The sequence below is a fragment of the Rhopalosiphum padi genome, chromosome 4 (genome assembly GCF_020882245.1).
Source record: "Rhopalosiphum padi isolate XX-2018 chromosome 4, ASM2088224v1, whole genome shotgun sequence".
Lineage (NCBI taxonomy): Eukaryota > Metazoa > Arthropoda > Insecta > Hemiptera > Aphididae > Rhopalosiphum > Rhopalosiphum padi.
The window spans coordinates 50,107,073-50,131,821 of record NC_083600.1 but is presented as its reverse complement, the minus strand read 5'-3'; the positions used below and the strand labels follow the sequence as shown (position 1 = coordinate 50,131,821).

General features: G+C 27.6%; 2 protein-coding genes across 3 annotated transcripts; one reads left to right on the top strand and one right to left on the bottom strand.

Moving 5' to 3' along the window:
• Positions 1-873: 873 nt before the first annotated feature.
• On the bottom strand, positions 874-8,714 carry LOC132930967 (uncharacterized). 2 transcript variants are annotated; one of them, XM_060997097.1, is made up of 5 exons: positions 8,328-8,714; positions 2,219-2,852; positions 1,797-1,865; positions 1,593-1,685; positions 874-1,340 (listed from the first exon to the last, which is right to left on the bottom strand). In XM_060997097.1, the coding sequence occupies exons 2-5, from the start codon at positions 2,693-2,695 to the stop codon at positions 1,224-1,226; spliced, it is 756 nt and encodes a 251-aa protein (XP_060853080.1). In that variant the 5' UTR covers positions 2,696-2,852; positions 8,328-8,714; the 3' UTR covers positions 874-1,223. The 2 variants fall into 2 exon arrangements, with proteins under 2 accessions (XP_060853080.1, XP_060853079.1); XM_060997096.1 differs by lacking the exon at positions 8,328-8,714 and adding an exon at positions 3,259-4,461.
• Positions 8,715-9,022: 308 nt separating this feature from the next.
• LOC132929180 (protein spaetzle 3) lies at positions 9,023-23,889 on the top strand. Its single transcript, XM_060994331.1, has 6 exons — positions 9,023-9,819; positions 12,045-12,238; positions 18,446-18,570; positions 19,084-19,284; positions 21,708-21,833; positions 22,988-23,889. Exons 1-6 carry the CDS (start codon positions 9,477-9,479, stop codon positions 23,160-23,162), a joined length of 1,164 nt encoding a protein of 387 aa, XP_060850314.1. The 5' UTR covers positions 9,023-9,476; the 3' UTR covers positions 23,163-23,889.
• The last annotated feature ends 860 nt before the right edge of the window (positions 23,890-24,749 follow it).

Here is a 24,749-nt window from a genome sequence, read left to right as displayed (position 1 = left end):
ACCTACTGCAGTGAACACTCGTGTTATAATGATTTTTGTTATGAATGAATGCAGATGTTTGTTTTTGATTTGTTTGATATTTTTCTATATGTCTGCACGTTTAGTTACTAATTACTACAATTAAACTAATTTGGATTCCGGTGATCTATACCAACTGAACAGCTTTTAACGTACTCTCGACAAACATTTACTATCACTGTTTTAGTATATTAATCCCTTGATAGTTAGTAGTGTCATGGAATCAATTATATAATTCTGATATTGATAAAAAGCTATAAAATATAATTATGATTATATTAATCAGCACTTGAAGTGCTGTTTCTGGGAGTCAAAATGACAGAAACGGCAACTAATAGATTTATCATACCTCGTTAAGGTATCCTTAATAAATTTGAGATTACTTTTGAGCCTCAATACATTTTTAATTACAACAATTCATTATACTATCAGCTGAGAAAAATATTAACAATAATGCAACTCAAATATGTCTGTATTTCAATCTTCGTCTCCAAATGTAATATTATTATCGTGTTTAAAAAAACAGTCATCTTAAAACATAAAATATCATTATAAAAAAATTAGGTTTTTAGGTTTTTAGTAAAAAACTTACTAATTAAATCACTTGTATTAAATTTTAAAGAACTATCTATACACATTTTAGCAATGTCAAGGCAATTAACATATTTTCGTGATTTTGTAAGCATAGAAAATTCTATATGAAAATTTTGGTCAACCTAGATACTTTTAATACCTATTATAAATTATTATTTATTTTTATCTAGACACTTTTTTTATCCGTTCAAACTCTTAAAATGAGAACCTCGTTTTATGTACCAGTCCACCTCTTAATATTTAATTATAACACATATAAAATAAATAGATAAATAAATGTATTTAAATCAGTTGTTACTTATAACTTTATAAGAGTTGTACAAATATAAGTGCGTATTAAATGTAAGTAAAAAATATACATTTTATCTAAAAACTATTTATTTTAATGGTCTCTTAAATATGAACAATTATAATCTAAAATTAAGGTCTCTCGTTAAAAGTTCTCAGATGCAAAAAATAACATAGGCATTTTTAATTTGTTTATGTAAACTTATAAATGTGGGTATTTTTGGTGTAGAAACGAACTAATTGGTAAAAATTAACTACTATATCTCCTCTAGTAACTTACATTCGTCCATTTATAAATAATTATATAATTATTTACGTTAAAATTAATTTTTCGCTATTTTTGAATAAAACAATTTAGTTTCATAGTTAAATTGTAATATTATTGGGTGATCTTTCATTTGAATCATTGTCGATATTCCAGTTATTAATAGAACAAGTACCTGCAAACAAACGTTTAAATTAAAAAATGTAATATACTCTAAATAACAACAAAAAAACTAGAAAATGTAATATACATTATACATGCAAAAAAATTCCAAAAATATTGATATATTATTAACACATGGCATTACGAGTATTTAAAAATATACACCTGAATGTTTCTAAGTGTACTATATAAATCGGTATAAAAGACGAAAAAGAAATATACGACTTTAATAAGATTATTTAACCAAGACTTTACTAGTACTTACTGATGTAACAAGATTTAATTTGATATCAAAAAACCCAAACGCCGAAATTTGGTCCATATCATTGGCTGAAATTTGTTGCATAAACATTTTTATCTAAATGATTAAATAAAAATAGTAACAAACATATACAAATAGATCATTGGTAATTTAAATAATCATGTTTTATGGTTAAGTATACAAACTATTTATACAAATCAATTTTACTTGTCGTTTTATGTCCGGGTGTAAATTTGAAATTTGGTATGATCGTAGATAGGACATCATTTTCATTCGCTGTAAAAGTAAAATGAAAATAGGTTTTTTTTTCATATTATTATTTATAATGTTTATTTTTAAATTATAAAAAAAGTTTTTGTATACTTTTGATTAATCGTTATTATAAGCAATTTGAGAGTTAATTTATTTTGTTTTATTATAGGTATGTATAATTTTTCAACGACTTATACCCATACATTTATTCAAATTCTTTTTGCAATTACTAAATGTCTTTGGAGAACATATTTTTAATTCATAGATGTTAATAGAAATTAATGTCTAAGATGATACAAATTTCGAATATGAATAAATGCATAAGAAAATACGGAGATAACCAGTGTACTGTGTAATATTATGGTTTATTTACTAACCTTTTCGTTTATGGATGAAACAAAAACGATAATAGCTATCATAAACGCGAAAATTTGTACATGAAGTAAAATTGGTATTACTATCACATATTTTTCTTCCGAATATTGATTATTGGTTAATGGTTCAGCGTTGAAAATGAAATAAAAACCAATAAGCATAGAGATAAAGCTGAATGTGTAGAAACCCAATAACAATGGTCCATAACCTAGTGTAAATTTTTTTAACAATTCACAGAGTTCAGAGTGCATCAGCCGTGTGTTTTCCATCAAAACCACTATTTCGATGTTTGTCCACAGGCCTGGAACAGCGACTAATCCAGGAGGAAGACATTTCCACAAATCATTTACCGACTGAAATCTGACGTACAGGTTTTGAAGAAAGAAACACGAAGTTATTGTAACTACGTAATCCATAACAAACGGTGGATTGAATAAACTCAATACCAATGAATTAATGTTTATCAACTTTGTGGGCATTATATGGGCGTATAAAACTTTAATTCCAACAAAGTATAAAATAAATGAAATATAAATCTTGTACCAATCCTTTTGTTTTAATGAATGCTGCGGTATTGAAAAATTTGTTAAAAGTGGTTTAATTTTTTGATCAAATTCGATGACGCTATTAATAAATCTGAAATCATAAATTATTAAAGTTAAAATGAAATTGAATTTAAATTAAACATTATTAAATTTTTATTATTTTAAATGGTTTTTCGACTTCGTTATACTTCCCAAGTCCTTAAGAAATACTACAAGTACTGTATAATATTTTGAACAAAATGCTTAGATTTAATATATATATATATGAATAAATGAACAATTTTTTAAATTACAAGTTTCTTTTGGATCAAATTAGGTATTATTATCAACTTAATTTTTATCATAAATATTTGTAAATTTATATTAACATGATAAATAATAAGTTTTTTTAAATATATAACAAATAAGTAGGTAAATTTAAAACAACAAATTCATTTAAACACTTAAATTAATTTAAGTATAAAACCTTTATAATATATATATATATGTATAGTTACTCGATTATCCATATTGTTGATACTCTGGCTGCGATAATAACATTCCAAAATTTAATTATATTTATATATTGAAATATATGAAATACTGGATCAAGGTGATGAAAGTATCTGTAAGTGCATACCAACAACACAATCATCCGTGCTATTTCTAGAAATACTTTAAAAGATGAATTTATTTTCCTAACTAATAATCCATTCGGTTCCAAGGTATATGAATTATCAATTAAACCTATGCACTTGGATAAAATTAAAATAGGTCCTAAATTAATGTGAAAAACTGTCGTCATTTCGATAATGTTTGTTACCAAAACTGAAGTATTACAATAAATAATTCTATTCGCAAAAAATGTTGATTGTTAAATATTCATACACTGTAATCATTAATGTACACATTCATTTATAAATATCACATATGTTTCTTATAATATTATATTATTATGTGCATGTTATTACATCGATATAATATGCACATTCTACACCTATATAAGTAGTGTAGGACGTGTAGATAATAGTTTATTGTAGACTTTTTCATCAATATATTATTTCACAATATTTCAAAAGTAGACTTTTGTAGAACATTATTTTAATAAATTATAAATTTATAATGAAGCGAAACAAGTCAACTGTAGTGATGTGTGTATAAAATATACATTTTTCGATTTTTGTATATTAAAAACACACCTCTGATAAAATTTGTCTTAGCAAGGCCTGAAGTGTAGCAATTGATAGAACTCGATTATGTTAACATTATCCAATAATAATCCTGTTAATAAAATTGGTATATAAAATTACAATACACATATTATATTAAATAAATTATAATAAGTTTTACTTTAAGACCTTAAAATTCTTAAGGTCATAAAAAAAAAAAGTTATTCTTTTTTCGAAGGGTTTTTGATACACAAACTGAAATATTACAATATAAACTTCCGTTTATTTACTTGAAAAATTGTAGAAATGTTCTCGTAAAACCATTATATTATATTTTTAATAAATCCTTTAGAATGGGTATATTTTCTGAAATTTTGAAAAAGTCTTATAGAATAGAATAGACTAGTGATAAAGCAAATTATTGCTATTCCTAAAATAGTTGAAACCATTATCTCTAAAAAGCTATCACACTTTCTTAACAATTAGTTAGTAATCAACATGGTTTTAGACAAAAATAATCGATACTTATTATTAATCCTGTCTTATACCAATCTAAAATAATTTAAGCTTGTAATGACGAGCACCAAGTGATTTAAAGTATTCGGATTTCCAAAAAGTATTCGACAAAACTAACCATTTACTTTTATTGGTGAAACTATAACATTTCGATTAAAATGGATCATTTATAAATGTAATTAAATATTATTTAATAAATCGTTCTAAAGTCGTAAAATTTCTTTCTGTGGTTTCAACTAATATTAAAGTACACTTGGAACCCAAGTACTGCAAGGATCATATTTAGGTCCTTTATTATTCATCTTATTTATAAATGTTTTACCTAGTGTATTCGACACCCCTATTGATGCTATAGTGTTCGCTGATGGTGCTAAAGTATTTTCGGTTATTCACTCATTAAATTATTGTATTAAATTACAGCTTAACATTGATAAATGATAAGCTTAATGAATGGAGTATTTTAAACTAGTTACCTCTTAACACAACTAACTAATAAGTATCAGGTAATATCGTTTTCACGTAAGTGGGTCTCTTTTACGTGAAAACATATATTCTTTAATTTTAGACTAGGAAATTCTATTTAAATAGGGTTAATTTCATTAGAGACTCACATAATTTTGGAGGATAAGCTTTATTTTTCTCGACATATTAATTTATCAGCTAGTAATGCTTTCAGAATTTTGGATTTTGTAAATAGAAATACTAAATATTTTAAAAATATTGATACTTTATACTATCTTTATAAATCTAATAGAAAATTTCCAATTCAAATATACTAAAATTATCTGTTACAAAAAAAAATATGCCATTATGCGTACCTATTGGTTATTATTCCTAATAATTATATTAGACAAAAAAACGTAAAGTAGTTCTATTGGCTATTAATTATTATATAAATAAAATCAACATGAAAAAACACGGAATGATATTGTTTTTTAGAATAAGAAACAATTTCCTTTAATGCTTGCATTTTTTGTAAGCACTTAGCGGTCTTTGTTCATTGTTTTCATTAATAATTTTGATAAATAAGTTATAACTTTATTTACATATTTGTTTGGCTTAAGGTTATGAAATAATAAAAATAAATATTTGAAATTCTATATAGCCCAAACCTAATATTGTATGTATTTCTTAAATTTATACGAATTTTGGGCTTAGGAAATTATAATTGCAGCAAGAATATCAGAAATATGGGTTATTAAGTATGTAATTATATCTAAAGACTAAAATATACAAAATGCAATAATATTTTTGGTATTTATACTTATTTTATCGACTTTAACGTCAGGAAACGTACTATAACAAATAATTTCATTTCAACTGTCCAAAAGTTAAATTTAACATAGTATTACTTTGTTTTTAAAGATTCATAATTTTCTAAAACTTAAACATACAGTAAAACCTCATTAAACCCCATTAGACCAGACTTCGCATAATCAGTTGTTGATGGCTGTTTTCATGTTTATTTTATTCTAAAATAATTATGAAAATAAGTTCCTCGAATTTTCCACATAGTATTACTATTATATACATAATATCATGTATGTATTTTGTGTATAATAATACATATTTTTAAGTCTCTAATACACATTTTTAGAAAATTAATAATGTATTAATATTTTTTAGTCTATATATATTTGACAAACGCACCAAAATTAAAATCTATGCACGATTAAATTTAAATAAGCGTGTACGTGTCGAACTTATAAATATTCATTAAATATATATTGTTCATGAATACAAGTAGGTTTATAAATTATTATTTAATACGAGTATTTATACAAAAACAAACCTGTCAGTAAATATTATATTAATCGAACGTCGATATAATAATATATATCTAATAGTTAATACTATTCGTATTTACTTTTAAAAACCACCCTCCATAAGTACCTCATAAAATATCTACATGCATATCTATCCAACATGACACGTACAAAACTTAGTGTTTTATGAGTTCCTCATGAACGTTTAACAATACCACACCCAACTATTTGTTTTGTTTCACCATACGTGAACTAACGCACTTCCTATTAAAAACTTTCGATTTAGCTACTGGCATATTCACTAATAAATTGCGTCAGTTTCAAGGTTTTCGATATGTGGTATGGGACTAAAAAACGCACCAACACTTCCTTAAAAATATACGAATTCACCTTGCTCTGATTATTCACCCGTATCCGCTTACGCACTGAACGATATAATATGTTTTTATAAACTTCAAAGTATAATACGTATTATACACATATTTCAATATCACACATTCCAATAAAATACATCATTGTCGTTGTTGTTGATGCATGTATGTACAATAAATAACAACCTTATTAATCATGCAATTGTATCATATGTAAATTGCGAGTCATTTTAAATTTAGATTTATAGAAAAAAATATGAGTTTTGCAGGATAAAAATTCAAAGCAAATTCAATTGTAACATCCCTTAAACATTTATAGAAGTATCCATTACATGTTCGCCCTTGTTAAAATTAACCCTGTAGTACAACTGCTGCAATTTGCACTGATTTTTCTGATAATATTTTATCTTTTTAATTTAAAAAACTATGCTGATTTTTATGCTTAATTTCAATTAAAACGATATTTTGATCCAAGATGTCACAGTGATGTAAGCTAGGCATTTTAATATACGTTTTTAAAACTAGGTTTTTGAGCATACGACTAATTGCAAATCGAGACAAGACCGATGTTACCTATTACCACCAAAGTGATACTAGTAGTTTCCGCCACAACCCTTTTTTTTCCTAAAACGAAAAAGGTACTATTCTCGGTTTCCAACTATAAAGGTCAGAAAACCAATAATTTCAATTTTCAGGCAATTACTCGTACGTAATGTATAACATGGAAATATAGAAAAGTATTTTGAAATTTATAAATAACTGTTAAGACTGAACTATTTTATACAGGAATTATTGTCCATAATGGACATATAAGCTGTGTCAAGATATTTGTCAAAAGCCACAGAAAAATAATATTAAGTATTATTAAACTATCACATTTTTATAGAACTTAGTATACAAATCTTTAAAATTAAACTGACGAATCTATGATAATTTATGTTAATTTTTAAAAACTACAGTTTAATTGTATATTACTTGGTTTAGATATTATTTATACTTGTATAATATTTTTTATGTCAATTTAAATTATTTAAATAAATGCATATGTGATACGCAATTTATTGTGTATAATAATTATTAATTAGAAACGTTTTCTGATTTTAGTACGTTATATTTATGTTTATTATCTAAAAAATAATATAGGACGGAAACGTCTTTTTGGCAAATCATATTATCTTTTTTTGGTTTTTGGTGGAAAAGGGCAATGTGTGATGGAAACCGGTTTTTTGCGAATAAGGTCCATGCGCGTCGAGACCAAGTAGGTATATTAGTGTCCTTCGGGGACACGCGATAACGCAAAACCCATCTCAATCATAATATGCATGGTATTTAATATTGTAATACAATATACAATATTATTCTAAAATAAGTATTATATATTGTTTCTTCATTCCACACGCGGAATAGATAAAATCAGTTAAAATGTCCCTCGCACAAAAAAAAGTATTGGGAGGTATACGCACACGACGCCCTTGTTATTTTTTGGCGAACGTATTCGATGAAGGTGGGCTCTCGATAATAGTATGAGTAATATACTAATATATTATATATATACACACACGAGTATGATATGTATATATTTTGATGACAGCGATTTTAATTATAAAAACTCGCACGTATTATGCGTGATATTTGAATCACCGGCCGTCCGGACTCGATATGATCAATATTCGGCCGGGCTTGTGTTCGTCCATCGGGTTTATCCTAACAAATCGCACAGATACCGGATGTAATAATATATAAAATTCAATAGTGATATACATACCTATAATGGACAGCACAATAACTGCTCGTGACTGCATCCGTCTCAATCAGAAAATCATATAAATATATACAACTGTAGTTCCGGCCGACTTGTTTTTATAAGTCTAATAGATTTATGAACCAAATTCGAAGTCCTATACGAAAACTTAGAATATTATCATGTTTAAATCGTTCTATTTGAAGGTTTTTGTTGTGATCGATGCTTTAAAACATTGAATATTATTCCAGCAGATAACATCGCTGCAAGATATCGATACATACAATATTATTATATACTACGAACGGTCAACGGACGAAATTTTATGATAGTGCCTACCTACGTGCTTTTTATTCTATTGAAAAACTGCATGAAACCAAAAAGTAATTAGTTTCAGAGATATGCCTGGTATTATAAATGGCCGCTTTACGTCTACGGCGGTACCTATCTATATACTCTATTGTGATCTATTATAAGAATATGAGATCGTGACCGTTCTCGGACGTGGTAGCGCGCGCGCGCGTACGGGCGAACGATCGACGTGAAATATTAAAAACGGATTTAAAACAATCAAGAACAAATAAATAAAATAATAATAATAAAAATAAAAGTTTAAAAAATGGTCACACTGTCCTTCTGCGTACTCCTACCTTAGGTCGCACCATTATACAAGTCAACTGCTCGTAATACACAGACTCCTATCCGCGCAAGACGGCGGCGGCACGCACGCCAAGTCCAGCCGCCGCCTATTGCATAATACTCTGCCGTGGCGTGGTCGCTGCCGCCAAGAGAACGAGCCGTGGCACGCGACAGGTGGTGGCGCGTCGCCGTCGCGCATTTCGTTGATTCATTCGCTCGGCGTGTCCAGACGTGCGCGGTGCTCTGCTGTCCACAGACCGGCCACTCTCGTCGTCGTCCGAATAGCAATAAATCGTACGTGTTGGTATTTCGTCGCCGTCGTATATAGTTTCGTGTTTTGTTTGTTTTTTGCAAGACATCCACACTCGAGCCCATAACGGCGGTCGTCCGATACATCAAACGCCTTTGCGTTTTTCTCTGATATTTTCTAATTTCCGCCATGCGAAATCCGCCGCCGCCGATAGTGTTTTAATATTATTATTTTTGTTCGCACGCCCGCGAGACGACCGGAAACGATATCGTAATAATATCATCATGATCAGTTCGTTTCAGAACCTAAGCGGCCCGGCCACCGCGGCCGCGTACAACCCGATGGCGTACAGCCACCACGCCGGCCACGGCCAACAGCTTCATTCCGTGTACGGCGCCGTGGCCGCGGCCGCGCACCACGCCGCCTACAACGCGGGCCAGCAGCCGGTGCCTTACCATCCGGCGGATTACGGGTCGCCGGTGCCGCCGCCACAGCCACCACAGTCGCACAGGTACTACGAAACGCCCAACAGGCAGATGACCACGCCGGAACCGCCGAACCGCAAGAAACCCGTTCCGCAACAGCCGCCCGTCCAGTTCACCAGAGTCCAAAGCGGAGTGCCCGGCGGTACCTATAATACATATAATATATTAATATTATACATTAATACCATTTAATACCGTGTAATTATACCATTATCGCATATTTTGTCACGTTTTTGTGACTGTTGCCGCAGCAGATTAGGACGATTAGGTAATAATTTAAGTCCTTTTTCGTCACTGCTGTCGGGTCGCTTATATGCTGCAGTAGCGTAAATGCGACTAATGCTCTATATCGACTAAAATTTTACGATATCCGACCGAGTGGGTAAAAACGATGTTAACTTACTGTGATGTGAAATCGTATTACTTTCATCGATATCGATAACAACGTTTATATAATATTGCTATAGTTTATTAATAGGTATATATATTTTAGTTGTATGATAATTAATGGTACTATAGCGTTTTTAAACTGAATTCGTCACACTGACGATGCGCACACGCAGATTTCAACAGTAAACTGCCGTGCGTCTCACCGCGTGTGTGGCCGCCAATATTTATATAGACAACTAATTGTTGTGTAAATATTTTACGAGTTGAATCACCGATTTCCATCAATTATTCAAATAGTTAGGTAAGTTTTTAAGTTTAGACGGAAGATAGGTGGGTGAGAGGTACTATTATATGCGTATATAAAATTAAGTGTACGTATATAACATATAGTAAACGAGCGTGTGTTACCTACTCTCTCTTTAATTTTCAGTTCCTTCTTTAAAATGTCATGTAGGTACGCACAAAAAAAAGGTGATACTATAATAGCATCATAAATTATTATGCACCGAGAATACGATTAAAATAAAATCAATATAACTATGTCAAGATCGAAGTAATATAAAGAATGAATTATAAGTTCAACTCATACCTTTTTTTCTGTTTTGTATATAATAGGTATAGACGATAAAGTTCTTTTGCTTGTTATCGAAAACTTTTTTTTTTTTAGAACCAAGTCTGAGCTGAACAAAAAAAAAGTTTGAAAGTCAATTCGATCAGATAATTTAGTTTTTTTGAAAATTTGTTTGAAAAACCATAATGGCGTGTACACTTGAATTGTCTTAACGGTTTATCATAATAATTATATAATTATAAGTAGGTTAAGTCGATAATCTATTATGATTGTCTTATACTCGCATATTATATACTATACAATGCACCAATGAAAGGATCCATCCCCATATCCATCACTCGACGATCAATGTGTTAAAGGACCTAAACCTCGAAGCGTTAGAAGCAAAATTAAACTGTTTTTAACCGTTGACGTGATATATCAAAAAAAATTGAATTTGTTTCTGATTCGCGATTTCAAAGGTGCCTAAATGTACCTAGTACCTATCTATTACATGGTATAGAAATATGTACTAATTGGATTTCTCAAGGTTTTGTGTTACACTTTCATGAAAGCTTTAAAACCACATTTGCTCTAAACTCTCCGCAATAAACCGTTTCATATCTATTACGAATAAACAACATGCAATGTTAATGAGTTTATAATTACAGCGTAAAAAAATTGTCTGCATTTAATTTATATTAATGCATTCAGCACTATTGTAAGGAATTATCGAGACCGAGTTATTTATTATTATGTGATATCTATAATAATTACAACATGTATTCAAATAGTATAGCTTCTATACGTTATATAAACTTTTACAATTTTATTAGTAATCCCGAACAACTTGTTTTGATTTGTTCATCTTAAATAATAATAATAATAATATTATATGAACACAGAAATTTACGTCAAAAAATACCTAGTACAAAAACAAGATAGATTAAACGACATCATTGTATAAGCATAGTGCGATTTCTATAAAACATTACCAAAACAATATTTACATTTTAATTAAGTGTGAGAAAATGTATATTTTACAGATTATCATCGCTTTAAAATATAAATAATATGCATTTTAATATGTAGGTTGTAATATATAGGTAGCTACAGATTATAGTCATAATTATTTTATAGCTTATAATTCATTTTTTGTATTAAGCAGATCATCAATGCGTAGCAAACAATATGTATAATTTAATTTCAGGATATGATTGTTAAAAAATAATAAATACAAAATAAAAATATTCAATCCATTATATTATTACGAAACATTTAAACAGATTTATCAAATTACAAAATCTAGGAATCCTGAAAAGCTTGTTGAATTGAAAACGAATGAAATTATGAAGCTTAAAATACGACGAACACTGCTATAAAACAATACTTATACATATTTTAATAATGATATGTATGTGTTTTAGGTAAGACTTCGTTGCACGCAGTACTAGACTACGACGAGGAAGAAGAGGAATCATTAGATTACTACGATGAAACGTACAGTCACAGCGGAGTGACGCCAATTCAGGGTCCTATATTTTTAAGAAACGGTTCCGTGCCGGTTGTACCGTTGTATGGTTACCAAAAAGTGAGCAACGGATCTCTACTGCAGATACCGGTAAGTGATGTTCGTTTAATACGTTGCCTGCAGCAACTGCTCCCTACTGCGGTGTCCCGCAGCCCGTAGTTATAGGCGACAGGCGTAGACTTGGACATTCCTAATAGGCTTGAAATATATAGGTCTAAAAAAGTATTTTTATAAGTCTGTAAAATAAAATATATGAACGTAGGTAATTGAATTGGATTAAACCCAACGAGTTTATATTGTTACTACGAAATAATAACACACGCATGATGTGTGGGTACACATTAAATTACTATTAATTATATAATATATTTTTGGAAAGATTATAGTAGATATATATTTATAAGCTTGAACTATTAAATAACGAATTACGTTCATAAAAACATACAAGGTAATAAATTAAACTCGTAACGAATAAAAATTGCCTTTTTAGTTTGGGAAAATAGTTTTGTTATACGAAAAAAAAACGTTAGTCGAAGCCTACAAATGTTTTGTTTTCATACATTAGAATAAGACAACAATATTTATTAATTCACATATTATGGTTATACACAAAAATAGGATCGTATAACGACATTTGTTTATTTTTTACAAATTGTAAAACGTATAGATTTACTTACATAAACGTTTAAATATTTTTTACTATTATTTCATCCCGACAAATCAATTAAGAAAACAAACTCTGGCAGCTTAGACATATTACACGTGTACCATAGTTCAACGATGTTAGATACAAAGTTTAGACTCCAGGGTAGTTATTAGGAATTAGATTATTAGATAATTGTTTCTAGAACGATGTTATAAAATACCGATATTTGTATTGTTTACACCAGTGTCTTTTTATTTTAAAAAAAATGTCGATAACCCTGTTATAGACGATAACGATTATCAATCTAATAAAATAATATAATAAATGCAAAATATTATAACATATTCAACTGGCGTATAGTGGTTGTGGACTATACTCCATAACGCATTATATAGTCATTACTCATTACACATATTGTTATTAAATATGATGCTTTATACTTTTGATAGTAATTATTATTATAAGTTCTATGGTAATCATGACCTAGATCAACACTAATAATTGTGCTACTGGGTATTAAGAAAATAAAAGCGTCGTAAATACCAATACCCCAGAGAGTGACAGTTACATGAAATGTTCATGACAAAATTGCATAATGATCGCGCAAGGACGTCGGTAACTGAGCAGGGGTAACGTGTTTTTAAAATGTTTTGGGCAGTTTTGGAAATACAACCGCGTGGACCGTGGTTATCTTTCTTATAACAACACATAAAATACAGTGAAAGTAGTCCAGACACAATTATAATGTATTCACCAGGTAGAGTTCCACGCGCCATTTATCTAATTTAAACATTGCACTAAACGTATTATTATAATTGTACTTATAAATTATTATGATTCCAACGCGTGTGTCATATAATGTAGGTACCTACGCGCTACACCTGTGTGTATATATTTAAATTTAGTTTCATGACACTGGATAACTTCCAAAACTATAAGGCGTATTCAAATTTTTGAATGAAAAAATAAAGTATAATATTTGATTGGACCAAACTAAAATATAAACAAAGCGTAACCTATCTTCGAGTTTTATTAAAAAAACACATATTAAGATTAATAACAAAATTACCAAATGTATTAAATGATTATTAATAGCAATTAATCAAACATTAATTTATGTTTAGTAAAAATTATCATCTGAATCATTCATACAGTAAGTCGTTACAATTTTAAAATCAATCATTTTTTTGCATATAATATATAATATATTATTACATATTATGTAATAATAAATCACAATGAGTAGTAAAACGTTTTTATTGGTTACTGAAATGTCTACCATTGTATTACGAAAATGGATTAATATATGATGATAAAAACTATTTTATTTTTAAAACTATTTTTCTACTAACACAAACTACGCATTAATATCATAAATGTAATTCATCATCTTTAGTAATTTATCTTAATAAAATACTCAACATATGTATAGTTTCAATTTCCAATCGATTTTATTTTTAACAATTATATATAAAATTATAGAATTAAGAAAATTAATCATATTTTTTAAAGTTAAATTTAAAACATAAAAATTAATTTTTACTAATTATATACCTACCTATTTTACCTATAATTTATAAGTGAATTGCCTTATCTGATATTAGACTGAAAAAACTAAATTCAAAACTATTAAATAATATTGTAGTGTTAAAACAATTCAAATTATTATTTGATTTTCATACTAATATTTTAAATAAAACGTCTAAACTATTATGAAATTCCATTTTGCTTTCAGGTTTGAAATAACTTAAAGCATGTTTGTAGTTTGTATTACTTACAAAGAATTGTAATGTCCAATTTTTATGGTAGTGATTAATGGTTAGATGCAAAACAAAAAAATAGATGACGATATGATTTGTCAATTTTCTTAATAAGAAGTTCCATAAAAGTATACCCCCATAAACAACAAAATATAACATATTATAAAATAATAATAAATGCTTATACATGCCCAATCACTTAGTCATGACTTATATATTATGCACATTGTAATTCCTAATCAGTGTACCATAAAATGTATGTATATATATATATATATATATATGTATGTATGATATTGTGCTTGTCACATTTACTAGGTAATTATTTTTATTAAATTGGGTCTATAAATACAAAATGTGATCTCATAAAAAAGTTTAAAAATGATAATATATATATACTATAATGATTTTAAGAGAAAAAATAATATTAAATTACATAATTTCTGACAAGCGTACCTACATAAAATAGGTACGTATGTGCAAATGTTTATAATTAATACCTAGGTACACATATAGTGTACACTGTACAGAGTACATAGCAATAAATAAATCAATTAGCTTACATCAATTGCATGTTACTAATAGTTACATAATAATATTATTTAACGGTAAAACCTGACTACTAGAGTAAAAATTTTACAACTTTTAATAAGGGCTTACGGTTTTTTTTTACATAGACACTGGCACCTAAAATGTATATTATTCATAAATATATACATCTATACATAGACAATTTTAAAATTATGTGTTTCAACATAGGTATGTTTAATACGTATATATAATTTAATCAAAATCAGACTTTAAATGTGTCAACTACAAGTACAGATTAAAATGTCATTGGTATATCTATGTATCTATGTATTTATTATTTAATATTTAATGGTTGAGTTCTATCGCCGAATAGTCAGCTCTCTCCTCATACCATTCATGTTAATTGTATATATTTTATCACCATATTGTATTATTATGCTATAAAATCATAGATTGTTAATTTAAAAATAAATAAATAAAGATGTCAATGAAACATAATGGCTATAAAATAATGAAATCTATATATAATATAACAACTATAACTATGATCTAACAAAAAAGATCGTTGAAATGAGAGATCTGTAAAAATTCTATAAATACGTAATGTAAACGAATTTACATGTTGACGTGTTGAACCACAGCTCATAGATCTACTTAATACGTTATTTTTTATTTATTATAGCTAAATATATTATAAAAATTGTGAAAAACTAGTAAAAAGTGAAAAAAATATATATAATTTCCGATTTTATAAATAAAATGTACCACAGTCATTCTATTGTTATGTCATTATGATATGATTCTATTATATTCAATATTATGTTTTAAATAATTAATATTGTTGATATTAATTAACCATTTACAAATAATGGGAGAATGTAGTATTATAATAAATTATTATTTATTATAGTTTTTTACTACACGTGTACAGTGTACACTTACAAGTGAAGATTAGTTCCACAGATTATTAGATTGTATTCTACAGCCAAAGCCTTTCTAGGACTAGTGATATTATTGAGTTACCAATATATTAAAATATCATATTTTTCACTTTTTACCTATAAGTTTGATGTTTGATTATAATATCTAACCATACAAATAAGTTATACCTTCTTTGCAAAAATCAAAATTATTGTCTAATGTTATTACAAAAACACAATATTTTGTGATTTATTTTCTAAACGTGCTCTGAACCATAATCATCAATACTTTAATATTTAAATATTAAAAATACCTAGTAAATTATTTTAAACTAGAGTCAATTGACTGCTACCTACTAAGTGCATTTGAAAAAAATTCTTAGAGCAGGTATAAACCCTATTTATTTTAATCAGTACAAAACAAAACAATACAAATGTTAATTTCAAACAATGATTTACATTCTTCTTAAATTTCGCGAGTATTGTTATCAGTATTACCGGTTCTTACAAAAAAATTACCTTTCCTGGATATTCAGGTACGTGTACAAAAAAAAATCGGGGGAAGGGGGGTTTACAAAATTTAGTAATACAAATTGTGCCGAAACATAATAAAACAATTTTTTCTCATTACTCGAAACTATTGGGGGGGGGGGGGGGGTTGAACCCAAAACCCCCCCTGTATACGTGCCTGTGGATATAAGTAGAAAAAAAGGTAAACTGTGGCGGAATCCAGTAACACCTGAGGTGATAGTACAGCTATGCGCAATGCACTTATAAAATAATTAGCTTTACAAGTATGAATATTGAATAGTCACTAATGGATTTTACCAATAATTATATATCTAATGAACATACAATTTTCGGGTACATATTGATTTTTAATAGATAGTACCTGTAGGTATTTATTTAACCTCGATCAAGTGGCATGACATTACCACACTGTGTTTTATGTGAACATTCCAATATTTTCAACTCGAATTATATTTACATTTTTAACATACCGTACGTAATGATGACCTTGTTAAAATATACTAATATAAGTCAACAAATTTCGCTTGATAGGTAATGAATACATAGTATTTTGTTAATTGATTATGATTGGTAAAATAAAACAAACATAGAAAGGCAATTTATGTTCTGTTATAAAAAATTTTTAAAAAAGTTCAAATCATTAGTCTATGACAGCAGTTCCAAAACTTTTTCGTTTACGAATATATTAAAAAATCTGCGAACCCCCCAAAAAACCTGGAATGCTAATTTTAAACTAATAAAAAACAACGATAAATCATGATCATTACAATGCAACTTATAATTTTGGATGTATCCACAGAACTCCAAAACTACACGAAACCTAGTTTCACTTACCTCTGGTATATAGGTAGGCACAATTCTTTTTTAAATTAAATTCTATTTTTCTTTCACTTTCTTTAATTATTTTCTTCCTTAGTCACACTATTCTCTCGGTTTATGAACTAACATTAAAATTAATTTTACATACCAATGAGTACTTAAATTTGAAATACAGTAATTTACTTAAGTAATTTTATAAAACTAAAAAAAAGAACTAGTTTTTTGGTTATCAAAGTTACCAATTCAATTACTTTAATAATAATATTAAAATTTTAACAAATTGTCGTGCCTATTTTATTTTAGTTTTCCCTATTATTTTAAAAAATAACTAATAATTTTCTATTTTTACTTCATAAAGATACCAACTATAAACTCAATTCATCACGAGTAGCCTTGATTGAAGTTGATAATCAAAGCATTTTTTTTTTCTTTTAGAAAAAGTGTCTTCAGACTAACAAAACAAAAATACATCATTGTAAAATCAATAGATTCATTACTCAAAATCTAAATTTAAAAACTTAAAATGTTTATAACTAAATTATTAATTAAACAGAACAGTGTAGCCGTGTAGGTAATAGGTATATATATCTAAAAAATAATTTGAGCAATTTTATTAGTAATATAAGTACAATTATATGAAGGTTTGTATTTCAATGAAATCTTAAAAGGAAGAGAAAATATGTATAATAATCGTCACGCGAACCGGTGAACCTATAGGTACATCTAAATATTAATACATGTATTATATCATACACATGAAATTCAAAATTTAAAATTTATTTATTTTTCTACTTGATTATCCTACGCATAATGTTAAAATCAATTATAAATATTATTTACGCTATACGATGCATATTTATATAATGTACAAATTTATACCATGTCACACAAAAACTACCACGATTGAAGAAACGAACTAATTTGTCTGTGTGTTTTCAAAATATTACTTTATAATCTTTTATTTATTTATTTTTATACTTAGTAGGTACGCGTTTGATAAACAATATAACCTATTACTGTATTATTTGAATAACAAATAGGAAAAATATTCGTATAATAATTATTTTATGCAATTTCGTATTACTTACAGGTATTTTGGACTGCTCTTTCATTTGCCTTAGGATATGAAATTGGTGGAGATGTGATTCGCGGAACTCCGTGTATTAAACGAAACCATCAATTGTTTTGTCCGACAGCAGGAAAAAGTTACCCAGTGTAAGTAAGTAGTAGCTAAACTACCCTCGTGATTTGTATACATATTTTATTATTATTTTCGTATCAATTCAAAAATACATGTTTTTCAAGGATACTTTGTAATAGACATATTTTTAAACATGTGTATTATTAGATAACTTGTACTATAAGCACACGAACGTTAAAATAATATATAATCTTTAGTAAATGTTTTTTTCTCTCCTCTACAACAAATCAATAATATTCGCCATTCGGGATACTTTAAATAGTATCGCTGTTGGATTAGTTGACCACGAAAAATAAACATATAATTTTACTATATCCACGAGTCACGGACTATGACATCAGAGTCCGTGATTTAAGTCTACTTATAAGTTATAATAATACAAAGATTAGAACTCGGAGCAAACGATCTAATTTTTTTTATGTAAGATAAATTTGTTTACCTTCAAAAAATATTTGATCTCAAAACTTACTAAGTGTATAATTATGAAATATTTGTACTATTTTTTTTTTTTTTTTTGTCAAACTCAGAGACCGAATCGATAGATTTATTGATGAAAATAAGGCACTTATGAAACGAATGTATGGCGATTTCGAAATGATGGAGAACGGCCCGTTCCCCAAGGCAAAAAGATCAACAGCTCGGAAAAGAAGACAAGACTCTAGTTTTTCGAATAATCAATCGAAACCGAATAAGCTGCCGACCAGAGGTCAGCCTGCAGATTCTGGAAGGTACTAGTTTTATAACACATAGATTTTAGCATGCACTATTTCCAATATTTTTTTTTAACGTCTTTACTAATTTATATAGGTATTAGCTATAAATATTATAATATTACGTACTTGCCGACTGTTATGCAAATGAGACATTAAGTGATAGATAGGTATTACCAATGTGTTCAACACAATGCTATCGTTAATATTACAATCGCCTACCTATATACATCGAATATTCAATTATTACATTCAATGGACCACTGTGTCTGTGCATACATAATAAGACATAAGTATACACCTAATAACCCTTGACATAATCAAAAATCGGGAGTGCCACGTTAAGTCCATATGGCCATACAATAAATGTACCTATATATAACATTATAAACTTAAACAAATATATGTTTAATGTATATAGTAGCCAAAAGTTCGTGGTTATACATTGATGGACCATCTACCTAATAAGGAATTATCCATAGCCCATTATGTATAGGTTTTGTTCGATAATCTTCTGAGTGCAGAAGATACTCTGAAATAATACTCTCAACTAGGCCGTCTGACCTATACCAACGTCAACAACTCGGCATATTGTAATAATATTGTTATTATTTCTTCATACTGTAGTAATTGTTTTCGTAACATATTTTCATGGTTCATAATAATAATATAATTATGAATGTTTTTATAATATACGAGTAATCACAAATAATATGTTTTTGTTTATTCGTTCATTTGGCTGGTTAGCTTAAAGCGAATACGATTCAAGGTGTACAACGTTCAAGACAAAATTATCGATATTTATTTAAAACTATTAATACTTAATCAATCTATAAGCATTTATGATTTATAAGTATTCATAACTAATGTTATGCAGTGGTGTGCTTAGCTTTTTTGAAAGAGGGGATATCCATTTTTGACTTGTCAGTTGTCACAAATCCTAAATTTTTTTTTTCATGTAGATAATATATCATTACAAAAAATTCCAAAGGGGGTGGGGGAATATGACACCCTGATCCCCCCCCCGTGAGCACATCACTGATGTTATGTTTTGTAATAATATTAATATTAAATTTTATTATTTAATAAAATACATTAAAATGTCCAATAAAATAGTACCCGATGTTTATAATATTCTATTTTTCGTTTTTTTTCATTAATATTTTATAAAAACTTAAAAGATACCAGTTATTATTTGAACATATAATATACAGTGATAAATTATTATAGTTTATTAGTTTATATAATGAACATATTATACATACTTTTTGAAAAAAGGCAACAAAATATGTATTTTATCTAGAGTCCCACCATAAGTCTATGTATATCTATATAAGTCTACACGATTGATGTACGAGACATTCAACTATTATTATTCATTATAGTACAAATAAACATTAGTACCTGTACCTGTACTTAAATAATATAATAAAAATCATATTATAATTCAATAATATTGTAATTAATAAAATTCCACTCAGTAAAATATTTGAGTTTAGTAATACCAACTTGTCTACTGAATATATAAAACCATTTAAATTGTATAGAACGCATCTAAAATTCTGTAAATAAAAATATAACGTAAAATAATAATTAAATACATACTTGCACAGTGGTTTATCTCGTACTTACACTTCCTAAAACGTCAAACCTTATAAATACTTAGAGATACGTTTACCTGCCTAAATATAATCATTTAACAATGTTTACGTCATATGGGTAACTGCGAATATAAATTTATTTATTTTCAAAAAAAGAAAAACATTCTTGAAGCATTATTTAGGTGTAATATTTTAACTATAACTAGTACTAGTAAAATGCATATCGTGTAGGTATGTATAATATTATGACTACCGACTACCTATACGTGTTTTGTCGAAAAACATATGGAGTTTTTGATAAATTTTAAGCTCCTATCCCGCAAGCACCTAAATGGGTTCTTAAGTATTAGGTTTGCTATACGGATATCTGAATAACATCAGAAGTTAAAAAAAAATTATATATCACTTTCAAAACGTAAATACAATAACTAGTGCCTAGTGGCGTAACTAAGAGTGATCAGAAAGTGCGGGCACACCAGGGCCCGTTCACTTAGGACACCCGAAGTAATATAATATTTTACTTTTAATAATTTATAAAAAGCTATTTAACTATAATTTTTTTTTAATAATCAAAAATTATTATAAAATTTTGAATTAATAAAACATGCAAAAATATTTTTTTTAAATGTATAAAATAATTTTAGTAAAATGAATGCACCTTCTCCCTACTCAGACCTCCCTATAACCTGATCGCCTAGTTAGAGGAGGACTGTTAAAAATGTCGTTCCCCGAGCCAAAAGTTACATCACTGAAAATAACTGCTTACTGCTTATACATATTTCATCCCATATGCAATATACATATTAGTATATTACTTTATATAGATGTTTAATTTTACAGGATAGACTCTTGTGAATCTAAAGTAGAAGTGGTCACTCCGTATTGGGCTTCAAACAGCGTGGGTAAGACCAGAGCGATTGTTAACACGGAACACTTTGAACAAGCTATTCACCAAGAAGTCTGCACGTGAGTCGATAAACACATATTAAAATAACTTATTTATGTATACATAACAGCCTATAAATTAATATTTTAACGTAAGACTTATTCGCTCATTGAATTATTGTTTTTACAATTACAAAAAAATGTTTGCAAATTATTTGGTATTAATTAATATTTAGCAATGACTTAAAATAATTTTTAAACCTTAAGTTCTAACTATCAAATCAGTAATTCAATATTCGGATTGCTTCTTAAGATTAAAATTAAAATAGTATTGCTTTAAAATACTAATAAATCTGTTGGTTAGAAAAGCACAAAACTATGTTAAATATAAGTAATACAGCGAATAATTTAAATTTAAAAAAACTATAAAAACCTCTTAAAATAAAAGCAATCTATCTCTTCTGTTCATAATACGTCATCTATTATAATAGGTACCTAATTGATACACAAAATAAAGTCACCGTGATTTTCCATTTCCATGATCAAAAAAACATTTTGAAAACCCGGCCTCCCTTGTATTTTTTAAAAGTAAATACTTATTTTGTAAAATATTACTAACGTCTTAGAAAATATTTTACTGAGAATTTCATTTTATAAAATTCAAATTTTGAACGAGTTGTCAAATATAATGAAGTATTATAATGTATAAGTGTTTAAGTGTAAATGAAGTAGACCATCATTTTGTGGAGTAAACTTCACTTTGCTAATCTAAACTTATAAGTTATACCTATATAATAGTTGTAATAACACTCGTTCAAAATTCAATTTTTGTGTATTTAATTCTTAGAAAAAAATTCTGTTTCAAAATATAAAATTATAAATAATGCTTACATTCAAAAAAGTTAAAACTTAAAAAATTATATGAATATAAAATACATCATTTAAAAAAAAATATTTTGGTATACTTATTTAAAATTGCGAAAAAAAAGTATCCCAAAAATCACGAATACTTTTCGAGAAAATCAATGTTTACCTCTAAAAAATCTTCTAGGTTTTATACCTATATGTATACCTAATACCTATATATTAACATACGTAGCCATATGTGATTGACGCAACCACTAATCGCAACACACATTAATGCAGATACCTATTTGTTTAAATTTATCCTAACATGGCTTGAGTAAAAATTACAATAACAAATTACAATAATTGAATACGTTTTATTATTACAGAAAGACGCTGACGGGACGCTGTTCTGGGGACTGTGGATGCGAACAAAAGTATAAATGGCATAGATTGTTAGCGTATGATCCTGATAACGATTGTAAAGGGATATTTATGGATTGGTTTTTGTTCCCGTCTTGCTGCGTGTGCCGATGCGATTCAACAACCCCGAACAGTGTGTAGCGAATATCGTCATTATTCGCGCATGTCAACTTTGTACTTATTATTATATATTATATACATATCACATATAGATATATATTTATTATCCTTTAGTATAACAGTTTAGGAATAATACCTACGCTTATATTATAACGTTTCGTATACATATATTTATATATTATTATTCAGTGCCTTTATTTAATATAATATGCTTAACTACGTACGTTTATGAAATTGTCATAATATATACGCGTGTACAAGATATTTTTGTTTGGTCTTGGAATAGTAATCCTCTTACGAGTAATAAATTATTAAGTTTAAATGTATAATATTTTATTAGTATCTACTACCTATAGGTATATTATATTATTATAGTATATTATGTTGTTAACTCGTGAAATGTCATTTTTACTGCAGAATCCGTGCATTTTTATTTCTTAATAACGGTTGTATAAACATGAATTATTAATATGATTAATTTATACATGTTAGAAAGGTACCTACTTTTATATTTCTTTATATCTACAAAATACGCAGTATAAATACGTGTTTTAAATCGTACAATTTTAAATACTAAGGAATGTTTTTATTAAAAAGAATATCGAACGAAATTCTAATTAAATGTTTTTAAAAATTAACTATGCGTACTTAAAGATGTTGATATCTGTATAAAAATAATTTAATATTATAATCATTTGATTATGCAAAAAATACATATATATATATATATATATTACTTAAACTATTATCTCATTTGTTATTTGTTATTTGTTAACTATTTTAATCGTTTTGTATGGTAATATTTACTATGTATTGTACATACCATTAAGTGATTTTTTCACAGGTTCTGGTCTATTATTAACAATAATAATAACTAGTTTAACTAAATCTTGCCAGAGGTCAGTAGGCTTTTGTGTGGCATCTTGTTTGGGTCTCACTTAAAAACGTTTATATGACAATATATTATATCAACCGTTTAATGACTGATGATGTCTGATATGATCTATTATAATACATAGGTATAAATACATTTTTTTAATTTGTTTATTAGGTATACATCTTTTTTAATATATTTGTCTGTCTTTGAATTAAAGTAAGATTCTTAAATAGTTCGTAGATACAACTTGTAATTCAAACATGATTAATAATAAAAAATCAGTTTATAGTTAATACAGATATTTTTTAAAAATATACATACCGATTGAGATTTATCACAGATAGTAATTACTTAAAAGTTTTCTAAATTGTCCTGTATCACAAACTTAGTTTTATGCGTAGATCGTACACTCATGTAGTCACAATTTTTATACGTCATAATTATTCTTTATTCTAGATATTTTCCATTAAACTAAAATTACATTTGACAATGACATAATCATACTGGTATAATAGGTTCATCAGTTATTTCATTATTTGTCCACTAATTTTCTAATATAATGGTCTTAGAACAAAATAAAACTTTGGTCAATGATGAAATAAATAAGTACAATTATAACTTAAGAATACTTTTAGGTACGCAATATCGAAGGAAAAGGCGAGTTTTATGAAACAATTTCTTAACATACTATTGACATCGTGTAATATCAATGATATTAGTATTTAGATTAA